Raw genomic sequence first — 16,838 nt, forward strand, 5'->3', positions numbered from 1 at the left:
TCGATAGGAATTTTGATGTTGATATTCCTCTCGATACCAAAACTGATATTGATAATGCTCTCGTATCTATGACAAATTTAATTGTCGAAGCCAGAAGCATTGCAATTCCTAAATGTGAAATTAAATTCAACTCCATTATTATTGACGACGATCTTCAGCTACTGATCCGTCTTAAAATGTGAGGCAAAGGCAATACCAAAGAACTCGCGATCCCGCGTTGAAAGTTATTTGGCGAGATTTGCAAAATAAAATACCAACTTTGAGAATAATGTCTCAAAGTTGGATACCAGTTCGAAACCCTTTTGGAAATTAACGAAAATTCTTAAAAAACCTCAAAAGCCAATTCCAGCGCTTAAAGAGGGTGATAATATTTTATTATTAGATGGCAAAAAGACAAAAAAACGTGCTCAGCAGTTTGAGAGTGCCCATAATTTTAGTTTGGGTCTCATTAGTCCTCACAATCTCAATCAAGAGAATGTTTTTGACCCTTCGTTGGGAACTAATTAGGATGAAGTGAGATCTATTACTAGAAAATTTAAAAATATGAAAGCCCCGTGTGATGATGATATTTTCTACATACTTATCAAAATACTGCCTGAGAGCTCTTTATCCTTTTTGGTTAATTTATTTAACAAATGTTTTCAATTGGCATACTTCCCGGATAAATGGAAAAACGCCAAAGTTGTTCCAATTTTGAAGCCGGACAAAAATCCAGCTGAGGCTTCTAGTTATCGCCCAATCAGTTTGCTTTCTTCAATAAGCAAACTGTTTGAAAAGATTATTTTAAATAGAATGATGGTTCATATTAATGGCAATTCTATTTTTGCTGATGAGCAATTTGGTTTTCGCCATGGGCATTCAACCACTCATCAGTTTTTAAGAGTTACGAATTTAATTCAGCTCAACAAATCTGAAGGATATTCGTCTGGAGTTGCTCTTCTTGATATAGAGCAGCAGTTCTCAATTTTTTTCTTGAGAGGTACCCCTTCGAACTTTTGCATTAATTGAGGTACCCCCTATGATTTTTCGCTGTAAATGTAAATCGTAACTTTTCAAGTATATGAAAAATGGACCTGAAAACTAACGGAATATATGGCTCTCCATAAACTTTTCTGAAATTTTCATTTTTTTAACTTCCCAATTAAAATTAAGTTCTTACATCGATGGACTGACTGTAGGGACCGTTTTGGCTATTGAAGGCTTCCGAGCATATTGAAAGGAGGCTTCCGAATCTTTTGGAAGTAGGTTTCTGCGTCTCTTCCGAGAGAACCTTCCAAGCCTCTTGAAGATAGGCTTCCGAGCATCTTGAAAGGAAGCCTCTGAGCTGATTTAAGGTATGCTTCCGAGCCTATTGAGAAAATAATTCCGAGCCTCTTGAAGAGAGGGTTCCGAGCCTCTCGAAAGAAGGCTTCTGAACCCTATCAAGGGGGGCTTCCGAGCCTCTTCAAATGAGGCTTCCGAGCGTCTTAAAAGTAGGCTTCCGAGCCTCTTGAAAGGAGGCTTCCGAGCCTCTTGAAAGAAGGCTTCCGAGCCTCTTGAAAAAGGCTTCCAAGCCACTTGAAAGGAGACTTCCGAGCCTCTTGAAAGAACTCTTGAATGGCGGCTTTTTAGCCACTTAAAATGAGGCATTGAAGTATCTTGAGTGGACGCTTCCAAGTTTCTTGAAGGAAAAAATCCGAGCCTCCTAGAGGGAAGCTTGTGAACGACTCAAAAGGAGGCTTCCGAGCCTTTTGAAAGGAGCCTTCCGAGCCTTTTTAAAAGAGTCGTCCGAGCCTTTTAAAAGAAAGCTTACAAGCCTGTTGAAAGGAGGCTTTTAAGCCTCTTGATAGGACACTTTCGAGCTTTTTAAAAGATCCCGAGTAGCACACTTGTCATACACGAGTTTCTGTAACTCATATATGACCAAATCGAACTCATAAGTGCTGTGGCAACCGGGTCTTTAATAAAAGGCGGAAGTATCTTGAATGGGCGCTTCCAACCCTCTTGAGAAAAGAATTATGAGCCTTTTAAAGGAAGGTTTCGAGCCTTATGAAAGAAGGCATCGAGCCTTTTGAAAGAAAAAGCAGAAAAAAAGTTTACAGAAAAAAGCTTGGCTTCCGGGCTTCTTAAAAGAAAGTTTTCGTACCGCTTAAAATGAGGCTTCCGGGTCACTTGAAAGGAGGCTTCCAATTCTCTTGCAACGAAGCAACTTAGCTTTTCGGAAAAAAGTCTTCATGTCTCTCAAATGGAGGCTTTCAAATCTGTAGACTCTAGATTTCATTCTGTTTTCAGTTCATTCGAGGTTTTGCCCTTTTGATGTTTTGTCTCAAAGCTCTTCATCCATTGTACTGGTTGTGGTGGTCAGGATTCATTAGATTGATTTACTGATCGCCATGCATATTATGTACAAGACAAAGTTTAGAAATAAAAAAATACAAAATTGTCAGAACTTAAAAAATAAGTTTAGATTAAAATTGTAATTCTTCCACCATTAAGCACTTCGTTCGAGGTACCCCTTGGGCTCGGCGAAGGTAACTCCAGGGGTACATTGAGAACCCCACAACCCCAGGTTGAAAACCGCTGATATAGAGAAAGCATTTGAAAGTGTTTGGCATGAGGGTTTGATTGTAAAATTGATGAATTTTAATTTTCCTCTGTACATCATTAAACTGATCCAAAATTATTTATCAGATCGCTCACTGCAGGTAAACTATCAGAATTCTAAATCTGATAAGAGCTGTAAGAGCTGGTGTTCCCCAAGGCAGCATACTGGAGCCCATATTGTATAACATTTTTACTTCTGACTTACCTGATTTACCACCAGGGTGTCAAAAATCTTTGTTTGCAGATGACACGGGCCTTTCAGCTAAAGGACGAAGCCTTCGTGTCATTTGTAGTAGATTGCAAAAAAGTTTGGATATTTTCTCCACTTACTTGCAAAAATGGAAAATTTCCCCGAATGCTTCCAAAACTCAGCTTATAATTTTCCCACATAAGCCGAGAGCTTCTTATTTGAAACATTCTAGCAGACATATTGTTACTATGAATGAGGCTCCAATTAATTGGTTTAGCGAAGCCAAATATTTAGGACTTTTGCTGGACCAAAAATTTACTTTTAAAAATCACATTGAAGGCCTTCAAGCCAAATGTAACAAATATATTAAGTGTCTTTATCCACTTATAAACAGAAAATCAAAACTTTGTCTTAAGAATAAACTGTTGATTTACATACGAATTTTTAGACCAGCCATGTTGTATGCTGTGCCAATATGGACTAGTTGCTGCAATACCAGAAAGAAGGCACTCCAGAGGATTCAAAATAAAATTTTGAAAATGATTCTGAAGTTGCCTCCGTGGTATAGTACCAATGAACTTCATAGAATTTCTAATATTGAGACATTGCAAAAAATGTCCAATAAAATAATTTCCAATTTAAGACAAGACGATTAGCTCCTATGTATTTGGACTGTAAACCTCATGCATACTTCAAATCAAATGCGCCAGGTCATGCACCAAACGATTGAGATGAAAATTTCGGAGATTGATTTTCTCACTCAAAGGCACATTCTTGGTGCCCCGTAGAATACGTCAACTTTTCGTATCCTAACTATCATATCAGCATACTAATGTTGCCTATGCACAATGATTATGCTGAAGTGTTAAGCCCCTGTACTAGACCCTTAACTTGCTCATTCTTTAATTTATCGTCCACCAGCATACCACGTGTGTGCATTACCATAATTCTCGAATGTTTACCGTAATGATGCAAGCAACAAAAAACGTATAACAGGGTAAATTTGATCACTCTGGTATTGAGCCTTCTTCAACCTAGCGATGGGAATGTGGCTGGTTTCGATTCGGGTCTGGTCTAGAAACTTTACGGGTAGAAAGATTCCTCGATTGTCCAGGGTATATGAATATTACTTCTATTTCACTAATGCTATTGTATTCACATTACACTACATTTTTTTGCCAATTTCGAAAACCTCCTTTATCAGTCAGACTTTTGAGTTTGAGGTTTGAGCAATTATGTTTTTTTCTCGAAAACAAACTACCAGACGTCCATAAGAAACAGAGAACAAAGGAACCCCGCATAATTGCTACCAATCTTTGAGCGTTCGCAGCATAAAAGGAGCTGAAAGAAAAATCCTCAAAACACAAAGGCAGAAAGAAAAAAATAAGCAAGGGACAGCATCCACATAAAGGGACGAACACAGAAACAACTCGTTCCGCCGGCAGACTGCTGCTGCCGCGCCAGTTCTTTCGAAGAGGTATACAATTTGACCATTATCCGAGTTGTTGTGGTGGTTCCCTTTCGAGAGGAGCCCAAGAATATTGATTTATCGTTTTGTGTAGCCCGCCGGACTCGGACCTTGGCTCGAGACTCCTGCATGCAGCGGATGCAGCTTGGCCCTTAGCGTGCATCCAGTGCATTCTGCATCCCTGTTCGAATGATACACTTTCGAAACACGCCCTATTTTGGGAACAATACAATGGAAGGGCTGTGAAGCCCTTCGTTATCTCCTCGGTGCAAGTGCGCCTCAAAGGGCTTTTCGTTTTTGTGCTTTTATTATGCTCCTATATGTTTGTTTCTTCTTTATACGTATCCAACGGAGGGAAAAACAAGTTGATGCTGTTCAGCTCAGTTGCATGCGGTGCTGTTAAAATGTGGGTGAATTTAGCGGTATTGGTCATTCGTCGATACCTTGCTTGAGGGCAGTTTGGACCTTGAAATTGATCAAAGAGTTGTCGCTGCCGACAGCTTTTGGATTAATGCGACGCTTTTCAAAATCTGTCAATACCGCATCATTAGCAATACGGATAATATTACGATTTTATCTGGATTTAGATTTTAATTTACGTATTTAGGTCAGTAACTGCAAATTGAAACTTTCAGTTCTGGACAAGCTAGCTACATACAGTGTAAACTGTAAAATAATATCATCGGTGTAAAATTAGGTCATTGTGCGTTTGATAAAGGATTGTAACATCCACAGATGCATATAACATAGCTGAAGATCATGTTTCAATTGAAGAAGAAATCATGCGTAATTTTTATTCGGAATTATATTCTGGGGGAATGGCACATTTTGATTTTTTTTTGTTTTCTGAAGAATGGTACGCATTATAATGCGTGCCATAAACGGCATTTGATTTTCTGGTAAATATCATACCACAAAGAAATAGATAGATGAGGCTATGTCAATCTTTAGTCAATTTAGCTAGTTATGCTAATAAAAGGGTTAGTTCTTTTGAACTCGATATTTTAACAGAGCATTACCTGGTTAAAAAAATGTAATTCCTACCAGTCAATCGATATTCCATAAGAGTTTTTTTCTCTATCAACTACGAGACTGATGGCAAAACAGTGAATTATGGAGCCCACTGCAAAACATTCCCCTTGGAAACACCCCCGCCAAAAATAAACAATTCCAAGGTGGCTCCGCTCGGTTGCGCTGGGAGCTCCAACGACGACGACGACGGAAATTATGTTCGACCATATTGGAGGAAGTTTTTTGTTCCACCCAGTCCCAACAACATATCCCGCTTTCCCGCATCAGGTAGGTTCATATATTCATCGGAAGAAGTTTTAAACGTGGGACGGCATACTTTAATGAATTAACTCGATTGTTGATTATGTTTCGCGGTGGACGGCACCCCGAGGTTGTTCACTCGCTGTGGAATATTGGGAAGGGTTGAGTCGGAAGCCGTTCCGTTGGAAGTTAGTAGCGGTTTGTCGTCCTTGAAGTGCAACAACGCTTTAAACACGGTGCTAAACAAGCAGGATTTGCGAAAAATCCGAAGGAAAACAATCGATTCGTCAGTATTATTCGAGGCGTGAATGGGATCCTTGTGCTAAATGTCTGATTCGTTAGTGTGTAGCGTTTAGAGTTAATTATTAGTAGTGGTGCAATACACTGTTAGACGATTAGTTAGTAAAATTCTGTTACACATCGAGCAACAGAATGTCAAAGAAGAAGACAGGGGATGAAGAATCCGGAAATAGTGATAAGGATTGGGAAATCTTCGACATTCTTGTTGGCACAGATGAGGTAAGACTGTAGCAATGATTCTATGCTCATGTGAATTTCTGAATAACTAGGTATGCAGTTTATACAAAAGTTTAATCCTGAGAGCAATGCCTCAAACAGCTTTTGTTTTTGGTATTTGGGCAAGTGCAAATCCACTAAGTGGAAGCCATTACCTCACGTTACTTAAATGATCATAACTTGTTGCTATCTAGAAGACTGTGAAACATGACCGAAGCTTTTGCCTTTCTCGTACAACAAAGTTGTACCGAAAGGCTATCATTTAACTCCGAAAACGAACTTTTTATGGAAGCCTCGGAGTCCCATTGTGTTATATATAATAATTTACTCAGCTTGACGAGGTGAGCAAATGTATGATGTCCGTGTGTATGTGTGCGCACAAAAGCTAAGAAAAACTTAGACAACTTTTCATATAGTAATCGTGAATCGAATTTCTTCCAAAAAGTTGCGTTCGACAGTGGGCAAAGCCTACTGCCCATGATTCCATAGTTGACGTAACAACCATTGCACTTTCGCATGTATTTCGAATAATCAAGGGAGAAACATTGCAAATTTCAAACATTTCAGCCCGTAAGTACTTAAATGAGGACTGGAAAAAGGAACGTATCGATGTTGCAGCGGTTGAATTATTGTAGTGAACGAGTAATAAATGAAATTCGCTGAAATTTCGAATAGTTGATACGTCAACTATGAGATCATGGGCAGCCTAGTTGATCACTATTGAATTTGATAATGATCGACCGTTGCGAGAAAGGCAGTATCTCGGTGAATTAAGTTGGGTTTTCACTTTGGTGCTTCTTTTCCCATTGAATCTTCTGTAGGACTGTTAGTGATTGAGTGATTGAACATTAGTCATGGATTGATAATCGTCATTGATAATCGATTAAATGTATGTTTAGGAAATTAATGGATAATAGAGCTGTTTGAAGATAAAGTAGTGATAAAGATAATGACAAGCTTCTTTTTACAACCCTTTCTCTGGGTCCAGATACTATACAAATCTGATGAGTCTCATACGAGTCCATACACATTTTGGCACCCCTACGGTTTCTTCCGGGGGACAGCAACCCAACGCATTACCTTGTTTTTACCTCTCTGGTGCAAGTCAATTTTTGTCTCCAGTGGAAAATCAACAGCTTCTGGAACAAACCTCCCAACCTAGAACTGCTCATGCACAACAGTCAGCCGTGGATCATTGGCCTTCAAGAGGTCAATCGAGTTGTATCGCCTCCATGGACCGCTCGCTTGGAGAGAAGTACAAATGGGCCATCAAGGTGACGATTGGGATCCTTCGGGATATCCCGTTCGATGTACTTCAGCTCGGCGAAGACCTTCCAGTTGTCGGAGTCTGTCTCCGAGGTAATTACCAAGTCAGCGTGGTAAATGTTTTTACCCTGTGGCTCTCTACCGGGCATCAAGAGAAAGGTTGCTGATATTACGAACAACTCCCCGTCCCTATTCTCCTCATGGGGAATATGAACGCGCATCAATCAGCTTGGGGCGACCCCAAGTCTGATGCCCGTAGTATCGCTTTCCTCGAATATTTCGAGAACGTGGTTCGCCCTCCTTCTTCAACGGCCACTCGGCTCCCGCCGTCGACGTGACTGCAACCAGTCGGTCCATACTTCCATCTCTTAAGTGGGAAGTGTCCACCGACCTATGCGGGAGCAATCATTATCCGATATCGGTCACTGTCCAGTGTCCACGCTTCGCCCCCGGACTTCACCCGGAGGCCAAGATGGCGCTACGACGCCGGAGGCATTTGACCATCACCTTCGACGCGAATTTGAATAAAACACATCCTCAACTCTTCTCGATTTCTCCAAAACCGTCCTTGATGCCGCCGTTAAGGCGAGAAGAAGGACTTCGGAGTACTGCGGAGACTTCTCGCCGGTCACCCCAACAAAGCAAGTGCCCTTCAGGTCAGGTCAGTGATTTTAGAAGCAAAGAGAAAACAGTGGGAAGGTTTTCTAGACTCGGTCAATCCCAGCCAATCTTTGGCCGAACTCTGGGGAAAAGTAAACGCACTTAGTGATGAGCGAAGTTCTTCTCCCATTCGTCTCGACACACTGGATCGTACCATCTCCGATCTCTCTGAGATGGCCAATGCTCCGGTGAATATTTTTCCGGTTTAGTTTCCGTAAACGAAATCCTAGTCTCCCACCAACTTTCGAGTCCCTCCGGATCTACAAAACGCCAATTTTAATTCTCCGTTTACTGCCCCTGAGCTATCTTTTGCGCTCTCAAAGAGTAATATCATCAGGTCCCGATGGGGTTGGTTATCATATGATCAAAAACCTTCATCCCTCCGCTAAAATTCGGTTTCTGGAGTTGATCAACCAAGCATGATCAAATGATCAAATCTCTCCGAACGAGTGGCAGAAAAGCTTCGTTGTACCCAGCCCCAAGAACAACATTTCCTCCCGAGATGTCACAGAGTACCGGCCAAAATACTAACCACTTGTGTCTCCAAGGTTGTTGAGAGGTTAGTTTCCTTGAGTATCTGCAATGCCTTCAACAGGACTTGGACCCCCCTCATCCTCCAACAGTTAAAAGAGTGGGATTTTCCGGTAACCTCCTTGTTTTTGTCCGGAAATTGCTCAACGGGCGCTCTTTTCAAGCTATGATAGGTAACCAATGTTCGAGGATTTTTCCAGAGGAAACAGGAGTTCCAGAGGCCCAGGTAACAATTTGATGCTGATTAAGCGCTTCTCTAGCTTTTACAAATCAGCCTTCATTTGAACAAAAGCTGCGTAAAAGAACTATAATCGTTTGTTCAGGTCTTAAACATCTAATTTTGGTGATTTTATTCAGCCATAAGTCGATTCAAAGTTCTTCGGGGCGCTGAATTAAGGCTGTAGAAGCGCTTATTTTTAGGTTGCAGGAATGTGAGAGCGCTTTTTATACCTTTATGTAGCAATTAAACAGCAATAATGCAGCAAATGTGCATCGTTTATGATTCTATTTATAGAACAAAAAATATGACCAGATGAAGCTTTAGAGTCGCTTAATCATGTTCAAATCCTCAATTAATCATCACTTATGTAGCATCACGAAAAAAAATTGGCCCGATTATCATGTGACTCTAGATCTAGATTTAGGAAGGATATCTGTATATACACTGTTCATATTGCCTGAAATTGAAAGATACGAATTAATAATTATAATTGGGAATCGAACTTGAGTACATTGATTGATAGTCACTTACCTTAGCATCTGCTCCACCTGGAATGGTACGGGTTTAATAACTTATAACTATATACATACCGTCATGTCTGAATAAAGGTTGGAAGGTATTGAACAAAGGTTGTATTGAAGCTGAATAAGCGATGTGATTGCTTGTAAGAACACATGGATTAGTTGTCAAAAATATTAGAGCTGTTGTTTACAGTTTAGTGCTCGCCCAGATTTTCAACTATAGTGGATCTCCGGCAAAATCCAATAAAATGAAGAAAAATCCAGGTAAATATAAATAAAATACCTTCAAGGCGTGGATAAAAGTATTCTTTATTTATTTGTAGATACGTTTGACAGTTTTGCCGTAGTAGAAACGGTAGAAAATGGGAAAAAACTTATAACTGTTGTTCCTCAGCGTTGGGTCAGCGGAAGTGTTTTGAAGTGGCCGAACAAAAACGCCGCTGCACTTAACAAAGACCGTTCATCAGCCCCGTCTTCAAATTGGCATAGAATTCCATGTGCACTGAAACGAAAATCGCTCAAGACATTCACCATTGAATATTACAGATAAGCTGGATAGAAAGTGGTAGAGTAGATGGATAATCTTCTATTGAGTATCATATTCAGCATACGATGATAAGCTGAACAAGAGACACGCTATATACTCAACAAGCTACTGTTCAACTTGATAATCAGCTATCATCTTATTCAGCTATTAACACCATTAACCAACCATTGTTCAGCTATTGCTCTCACTGTTCAGCTATCATTGTTACTTGGGGGGCTCCGTTATAGCTGTCAAATCCACTGCCAGTGCCGTCCTCTGCGGGCCAACTCAGAAGGCTTCACTATGACAGCCAGCAAATGCGTACGAGGACACGACCGCAGGTGGAAGCATCAGCTGTCCAGACCGAGTCTCAAGTTGGATGAAAAGCCCATCCCCAAAAAAAAAGATTTCGAATTTTCGAATTCTTCATTAACCGGAGCCTCTCCAGAGCCTAGCTCCGGTTAAAGATCGGGCGGGTGAGCATTACCTACTCTACGGCCTCGAACTGACCTGTATCGCCCACAATAACCTTGTCGAAACTCTGTCTCAGATTTTGAATTCCTACGTTAGAGCCCCCTCAGGATTGTTACCCTCAACACTAGCCGAGTCTGTCTGTGCTGAGCCAAGCATCTTGCCTTTTCGCCACCGAGAACTATCTGCCATCTGCCGCAAATTCGCCACGTTCGCTGCAGCCACCTCTGGAGAATGCAAAATCCCTCTCCTCACTAAAGGGGGTTGGAATCTGCTCACGATGGCCGGCATCGGTCTCCCAACAGTGAAGCGAGTACACTGGCAGGGAGCGATGTACTGGCACTACTAATCAGCCATTATAAATAGTTCCATAGCTTGAAACTTCCGCAGCGGTAATAGTTCCATGGCTCTTAGAAGGTCGATGGCAGGAATTTTCATAACCACGAACACAGGGTTACGGATGGGTTGGTTTCGGTCCGTGGAGTGGGCATTGGGGTCACCGGGACGGGTTTCACTGTCTCTGACAACCAGTGTTGGTAAAAACTCAAAATCTCAAAACTCATGGATGATTCAAATCAAGCGTGAGTTGAAACGCACCCAACTCAGCATCTAAAAACTCATGGATGAGTTGAATCATCCATTTGAATCATCGTAGGTTTTCTTTTGTTCTCGTTCGTTAAAAACAGTGAATTGACGTTTGTCGTATAAAATATTAAACACTCTTTTATGTATAAGCAAAAAATTGCCCGCAAATTGATTTCAAATGCGTTTTTAAACCAAAATGATTTTTTGGCAAATGAGTAAAATGATGCGTTTTAGCATGAAAAATTCAAGCGTGATGCATTCCTTTAAAATCGCAGACGATTTCGATCGCACGGGAGCGCTCGTTGATTGAGATTTATGAGTGATTTTACCAACACTGCTGACAACCTCCCGTATATGTGCAGCTCTTCTTGGCAGAAGCAGACGTCGCATTCATCGCCGCCACCTACCCGTCCAGGAAACCCATCCTCGTCCTGACTGACACTGCTAGCGTCATTTCCACACTCCAAATCGATGAGCCTAAGCACCCCTGGATCTAAATAATCTTAGCGAACATCCCAAGTAACATTTTAAGGCAACATGGCGCAACATAAACCATCGATTTCATCAAGGTCAGCTGGGAAGGCCTCACAATCCCATTTTTGTCGCATCACCTGCACAGCCACAAAATCACTTGTCTTTTTCTGCAGCAATGCAAGAACGTAAATGCTGCTTTCAACAACTTTAGAGATCTAAAGGTGATATTCAGCTTTCTGATTTCGTTTAATTTATGTTTCGGTGTTTTGTATATCTGGATCTACGGTCTGATAAATTTAAACATTTTCGGAATTTCATATCCGTTCTGAACACTCTCATGACCAGATGGAACAAGAGGCTTGATCGTGGCCATTGGGGTAAGTTGTATGCCTCAAGCCATTTCAATTATCTCCGGAGAGCAGTGCACTCAACGACACCTGGAACTGAATTACTGAAGTTTAGCTGGATTTTTCGTACTATTTTTCTGAAGTTGGAGTTATTTTAACTTTTTTGTTTGTTATTTTGCGTCATAGTTTCGATTTCGTCGACCATTTTTATTCATCAACCAGTTTCTACTCAAGTTTTAAAAAAGTGCTAGTCCCAAGTAACATTTCAAGTTTTATTCCGCTCTAGGAATGGTTTTCAAGATCAATTTATAAGATCTAACAATAAAACCAAATAATGCACGGCAACCTTCTGATGACCTCTATAAGAGTAAGATATTGCCAAGCCCTCTCCAGATAACCACTATAAACCTATTATAAGAGCATTTAGAAACCTTTTTTAAACCACCCGAAAAAATGGAATTTGGCTGCGGCAGGTGTCAAAATGTTGCTTTGAAAAAAGAGAAACAAAACTTTGCAGAAAAATAATAACAAAATGGATTGTTGATGGAAGTTATGATGATGACAACTAAATATTATTTTTTTTCAGGTTGTTTTTTTTTTGATTCAGTACCATTGAAAGGAAGTGCGCTTCTAATTTTATGGTCAAAGCTGGTGAAAAAATAAGGTTGAACACAACGCGCCGGCAGTTTAACGTAGTTCAGGGAAATAAAACGAAAATATTCATTACCACAACATCCAAATCGTCCACTAAATCGATTAGTACTTTTGCACAAATTATTAATAAATAAGATTATTTATCAGAAAAAGTATGATACGCGGTGAAAATGTCGTTAAATCATGAATTTCAGTGATATATTTCACTGACTGCGAAATGCTACTTCATTTTCAATATGGCCATCATCGAATTTGATCAGAAAATTTTCGCTTTTTCTAAACACCGTCATAAACTCTTCGCAATGTAAACATTCTTATGGGGGTAATTCATTTGACCACATTATGACCAAAAATTGAAGCTTTATCCGAGCGTTGAGTATTAGATTTATTACGCTCTTTATCACAACCATAGATCTGTTCATATGGTCTATAGGCATTTGACGTTTGAAGCCTTTTTCAGCAGATTTATGAGAGGTTTATTGATAGCAATAAGAGCGCCAATAAAACTGAGCAATTAGCTTGGTGATTGCTGTCATAAGTCTGCAATAAGAATTAGATAAATCCAAGAGGCATGGAAATTGTTACTTAGGGTATTAAGTTGGACCTGAGGGAGGCATGCTGCTAAGTGCCTCTAACCTTTGTACTCTTGACAAGTGAAGAAACTGAGATTTAAAAATTCACATAAATGAAGGGTGTGAAAAAGTGAAAGAATCAGGGCCAGGGCTGCGAAATGGTGAGTTGACATCCGGGAAGGGGCGCCTAACATAGCTCTGGTCCTCACAAGTTCCAATACTCACGCTTCCACGGGTCTTCCGATGACAATTGACCACCAGCTAAGGGTTGCATACTTAGCTGGTAGTGCAGCCTGGGCACTGTTGTCCTTCTGACATCAGCTAGAGTGAGAGGGTGCGTCCTGTGGGGTCTGCCCACCTCCTTGGTGAACAGACGCTCGGTCAGTCGGGTCAAATTTGTTTAAAGTCCCACCCAACACCAGGACTAGGCTAGTGCGCTTTGAGCGGCACACGGTCGCTTTGATAGGGCCTGCTTGGGGACACATGCAGCTTTTTATAGGAGTTCAACAGAGCCCACTGTCGAACCCCACCACATCCTAGGCAGACTGACCGAGCATCTGTTCACCAAGGAGGTGCAGCTCCAACAGCGTCTGTTCTGGCATCCAGCGGCTGAGTATGAAATGCTATTCCCCGGAAGCTATACCTAAGATGGCAGCCCCATCCCGGTGGATAGGGAACCTTGGGCCAACAACTTACTGTTCCCGAAACATAAATTTGTTCGAGAATCCGATAATGAAAGAATACGGACTGATTTTACGGCGACGACTCTCAGCGCGAAACAACGGACACGAATAGGAACATGGAACGTTTTAACCCTAGCTCAGCAGGGTAAATTGGCACAACTTGCCAATGAGGCACGCCGCATGAAGCTTGAGATCCTGGGACTGAGTGAAGTCCGTTGGCCAAACTTTGGAGAACACAGAACGCCGTCGGGACAAGTTCTGCTATACTGTGGTTTACGAGGTGAACACGCTCCCCGGCATCGCGGAGTTGGCTTCCTACTAAGCGCTCAGGCACACTCTGCGCTTACGAAGTGGGAACCTATAAGTGAAAGGATAATCGTTGCCAGATTTAGAACACGGGTCCGAAACCTTACTATAATCCAATGTTATGCGCCAACCGATGCTGCCGATCTGCAAGACAAAGAGAACTTCTACAGTCAACTCAATGCCGTCGTAGATAGAATTCCGAAGGGTGATATCAAGATCTGTTTGGGCGACTTCAATGCGAAGATCGGATCCGACAACTCGAACCATGAGCGCATTATGGGACGCCATGGTCTCGGAGAAATGAGCGAAAACGGAGAGCTGTTCGCAGAATTTTGTGGTAATAACAACATGGTGATCGGGGGATCGCTCTTCCCTCATCGACCGGTTCACAGGGTCACGTGGGTCTCCCGTGACGGCTTCACAGAAAATCAGATCGACCACATCTGCATCAGCCGAAAATGGAAACGGAGCCTTCTTGATGTACGGAATAAACGTAGTGCCGATATCGCGTCTGATCATCACCTCCTCATCGGCGAAATACGCCTGCGCATTGCGCGGATTCGTCGGCATGAGGAAAAAATTGGACGACGATTCAACACACGCCGACTGGAAGATGCCACGGTGAAACGGTCCTTCGTTGAAGAACTGGAGACGCGTGCTGCAGATATTCCGGAAGGTGGCAGCGTGGAAGACCAAAGAACCGCCATCAAGAATGCCTTCATCACCACCAACGAGAATAATTTGGGGGAACTACGCACCCAGAGAACAATGGATCACCGATGAGACCTGGAGAAAGATAGAGGAGCGAAGAGAAGCCAAAGCCGCGATAGAGCGATCGAAAACCAGAGGAGCCAAAGTCTTAGCCCGTCAACGATACTCGGCTCTTGAGAAGGAAGTAAAACGCTCATGTCGACGGGTCAAGCGAGCGTGGGCAGACTCTCTGGCCGACGAAGGAGAGAGAGCCGCCGCAACCGGGGACATTCGCCTCCTCTGCGATATCTCACGACGCTTAAGCGGGGCGAAGATGAATGCAACGATGCCTGTGAAAGACGTGAATGATCAGTTATTGACCGACCCAACTGACCTGCTGAAACGCTGGTTCGAGCACTTCGAACAACTTTTTCAAGTGCCAGCCAGGCCATCACCACCTCGGCATGATCTGCCTAGGATCCGACGTGTAACACGCGTCAATACCGAAGCTCCATCACCGCTAGAGATTCAAACAGCCATCCAAAGCATGAAATCGAATAAAGCCCCAGGGGTCGACCGCATATCAGCCGAAAGGCTCAAAGCTGACCCCATGACATCCGCTCAACTACTGCATCGTTTATTTCGTAATATCTGGGACACCGCAACTTTCCCGGTCGACTGGATGCAAGGTATCTTAATGAAGGTGCCCAAAAAGGGTGACCTGACTGTATGCGATAACTGGCGAGGCATTATGTTGCTGTGTACCGTTCTCAAAGTTCTGTGCAAAATTATCCTAGCCCGGATTCAGGAGAAGTTCGATGCGATTCTCCGGCGGCAGCAGGCCGGATTCCGTGCCGGAAGATCCTGTGTGGACCATATATTGTCACGCTCCGCATCATTCTGGAGCAGGTCAACGAATTCCAAGAGTCCCTTTACTTGGTATTCATTGACTACGAAAAAGCTTTCGACCGTCTCAATCACGAGAATATGTGGGGTGCCCTGAGACGCAAGGGAGTTCCTGAGAAAATCATCGGCACAATGGGGTCTTGTCCGACCCTATCCGAGTCGTAGCTGGTTTGAGGCAAGGATGTATTCTATCACCGTTACTGTTCCTCATCGTTATCGACGAGATTCTGGTAGATGCGATTGATAACGCACGGATAAAGATAAGCGCACGGATAAAGAAAGCAAGGGCTGCCTTTGCGAGTTAAAGAAATATCTGGAAAAACAGGCAGATAATTGATCGCACCAAAATACGAATTTTCAACTCTAACGTGAAATCTGTGCTGTTATACGCTAGCAAAACATGGTGTGTATCAGTGGAGAATACTCAACGGCTGCAGGTGTTCATTAACAGATGCCTGCGGTATATAATTCGGGCCTGGTGGCCTCACAACTAGATCTCAAACAACGAGCTCCATCGTCGTTGTCACCAGAAGTCGATAGCAACAGAAATTCGGGATCGGAAGTGGGGCTGGGTCGGCCACACTCTACGTAGGGGCGGAAACGAAATTTGTAAACAAGCATTAGACTGGAACCCAGCGGGACATCGCACCAGAGGCAGACCCAGAGGCTCATGGCGGCGAAGCCTCAATAAAGAAATAAAAGAAGTCGACCGAAATCTAACCTGGCAACAGGTTTAAGCGATAGCCGGGAAACGCTCAGGATGGAGATCTTTCAAGTCGGCCCTTTGCACCACCGGAGGTGTACAGGATCCATAAGTAAAAAGTAAGTAAGTTTGTCATTTGGCCAGATTCTGCATTTGACGTTACAACTGCCACCTAGCTGCGAACAAAACTGGACACCCTTTTTCTGAATCAGTTATTAGATAAATGAATCTGCCTTTGCATTGACCAATACAAGACAAAGACAAAGACAAAGACAAGACAAAGACAAGACAAGGACAAGACAAAGACAAGACAAAGACAAGACAAAGACAAGACAAAGACAAGACAAAGACAAAGACAAAGACAAGACAAAGACAAGACAAGGACAAGACAAAGACAAGACAAAGACAAGACAAAGACAAGACAAAGACAAGACAAAGACAAGACAAAGACAAGACAAAGACAAGACAAAGACAAGACAAAGACAAGACAAAGACAAAGACAAGACAAAGACAAGACAAGGACAAGACAAAGACAAGACAAAGACAAGACAAAGACAAGACAAAGACAAGACAAGGACAAGACAAAGACAAGACAAAGACAAGACAAAGACAAGACAAAGACAAGACAAAGACAAGACAAAGACAAGACAAAGACAAGACAAGGACAAGACAAAGACAAGACAAAGACAAGACA

General features: G+C 42.3%; 1 protein-coding gene across 5 annotated transcripts in view; it reads left to right on the forward strand.

Annotated features, from left to right (window-relative positions):
• The first annotated feature begins 5,426 nt into the window (after positions 1-5,426).
• LOC134216565 (coiled-coil domain-containing protein 170) overlaps positions 5,427-16,838 on the forward strand; it is a 74,924-nt gene continuing 63,512 nt past the window's right edge. For 4 of the 5 annotated variants that reach the window (XM_062695424.1, XM_062695426.1, XM_062695428.1 and 1 more), the window contains exon 1: positions 5,674-6,032. In XM_062695424.1, coding sequence (XP_062551408.1) covers positions 5,946-6,032 — 87 coding nt within the window. In that variant the 5' untranslated portion in view covers positions 5,674-5,945. Of the gene's footprint in view, positions 5,541-5,673; positions 6,033-16,838 lie in introns of those variants that run through there. The other variant, XM_062695425.1, reaches the window with a different exon arrangement.

This window comes from Armigeres subalbatus, chromosome 2, assembly GCF_024139115.2.
Source record: "Armigeres subalbatus isolate Guangzhou_Male chromosome 2, GZ_Asu_2, whole genome shotgun sequence".
Classification (NCBI taxonomy): Eukaryota; Metazoa; Arthropoda; class Insecta; order Diptera; family Culicidae; genus Armigeres; species Armigeres subalbatus.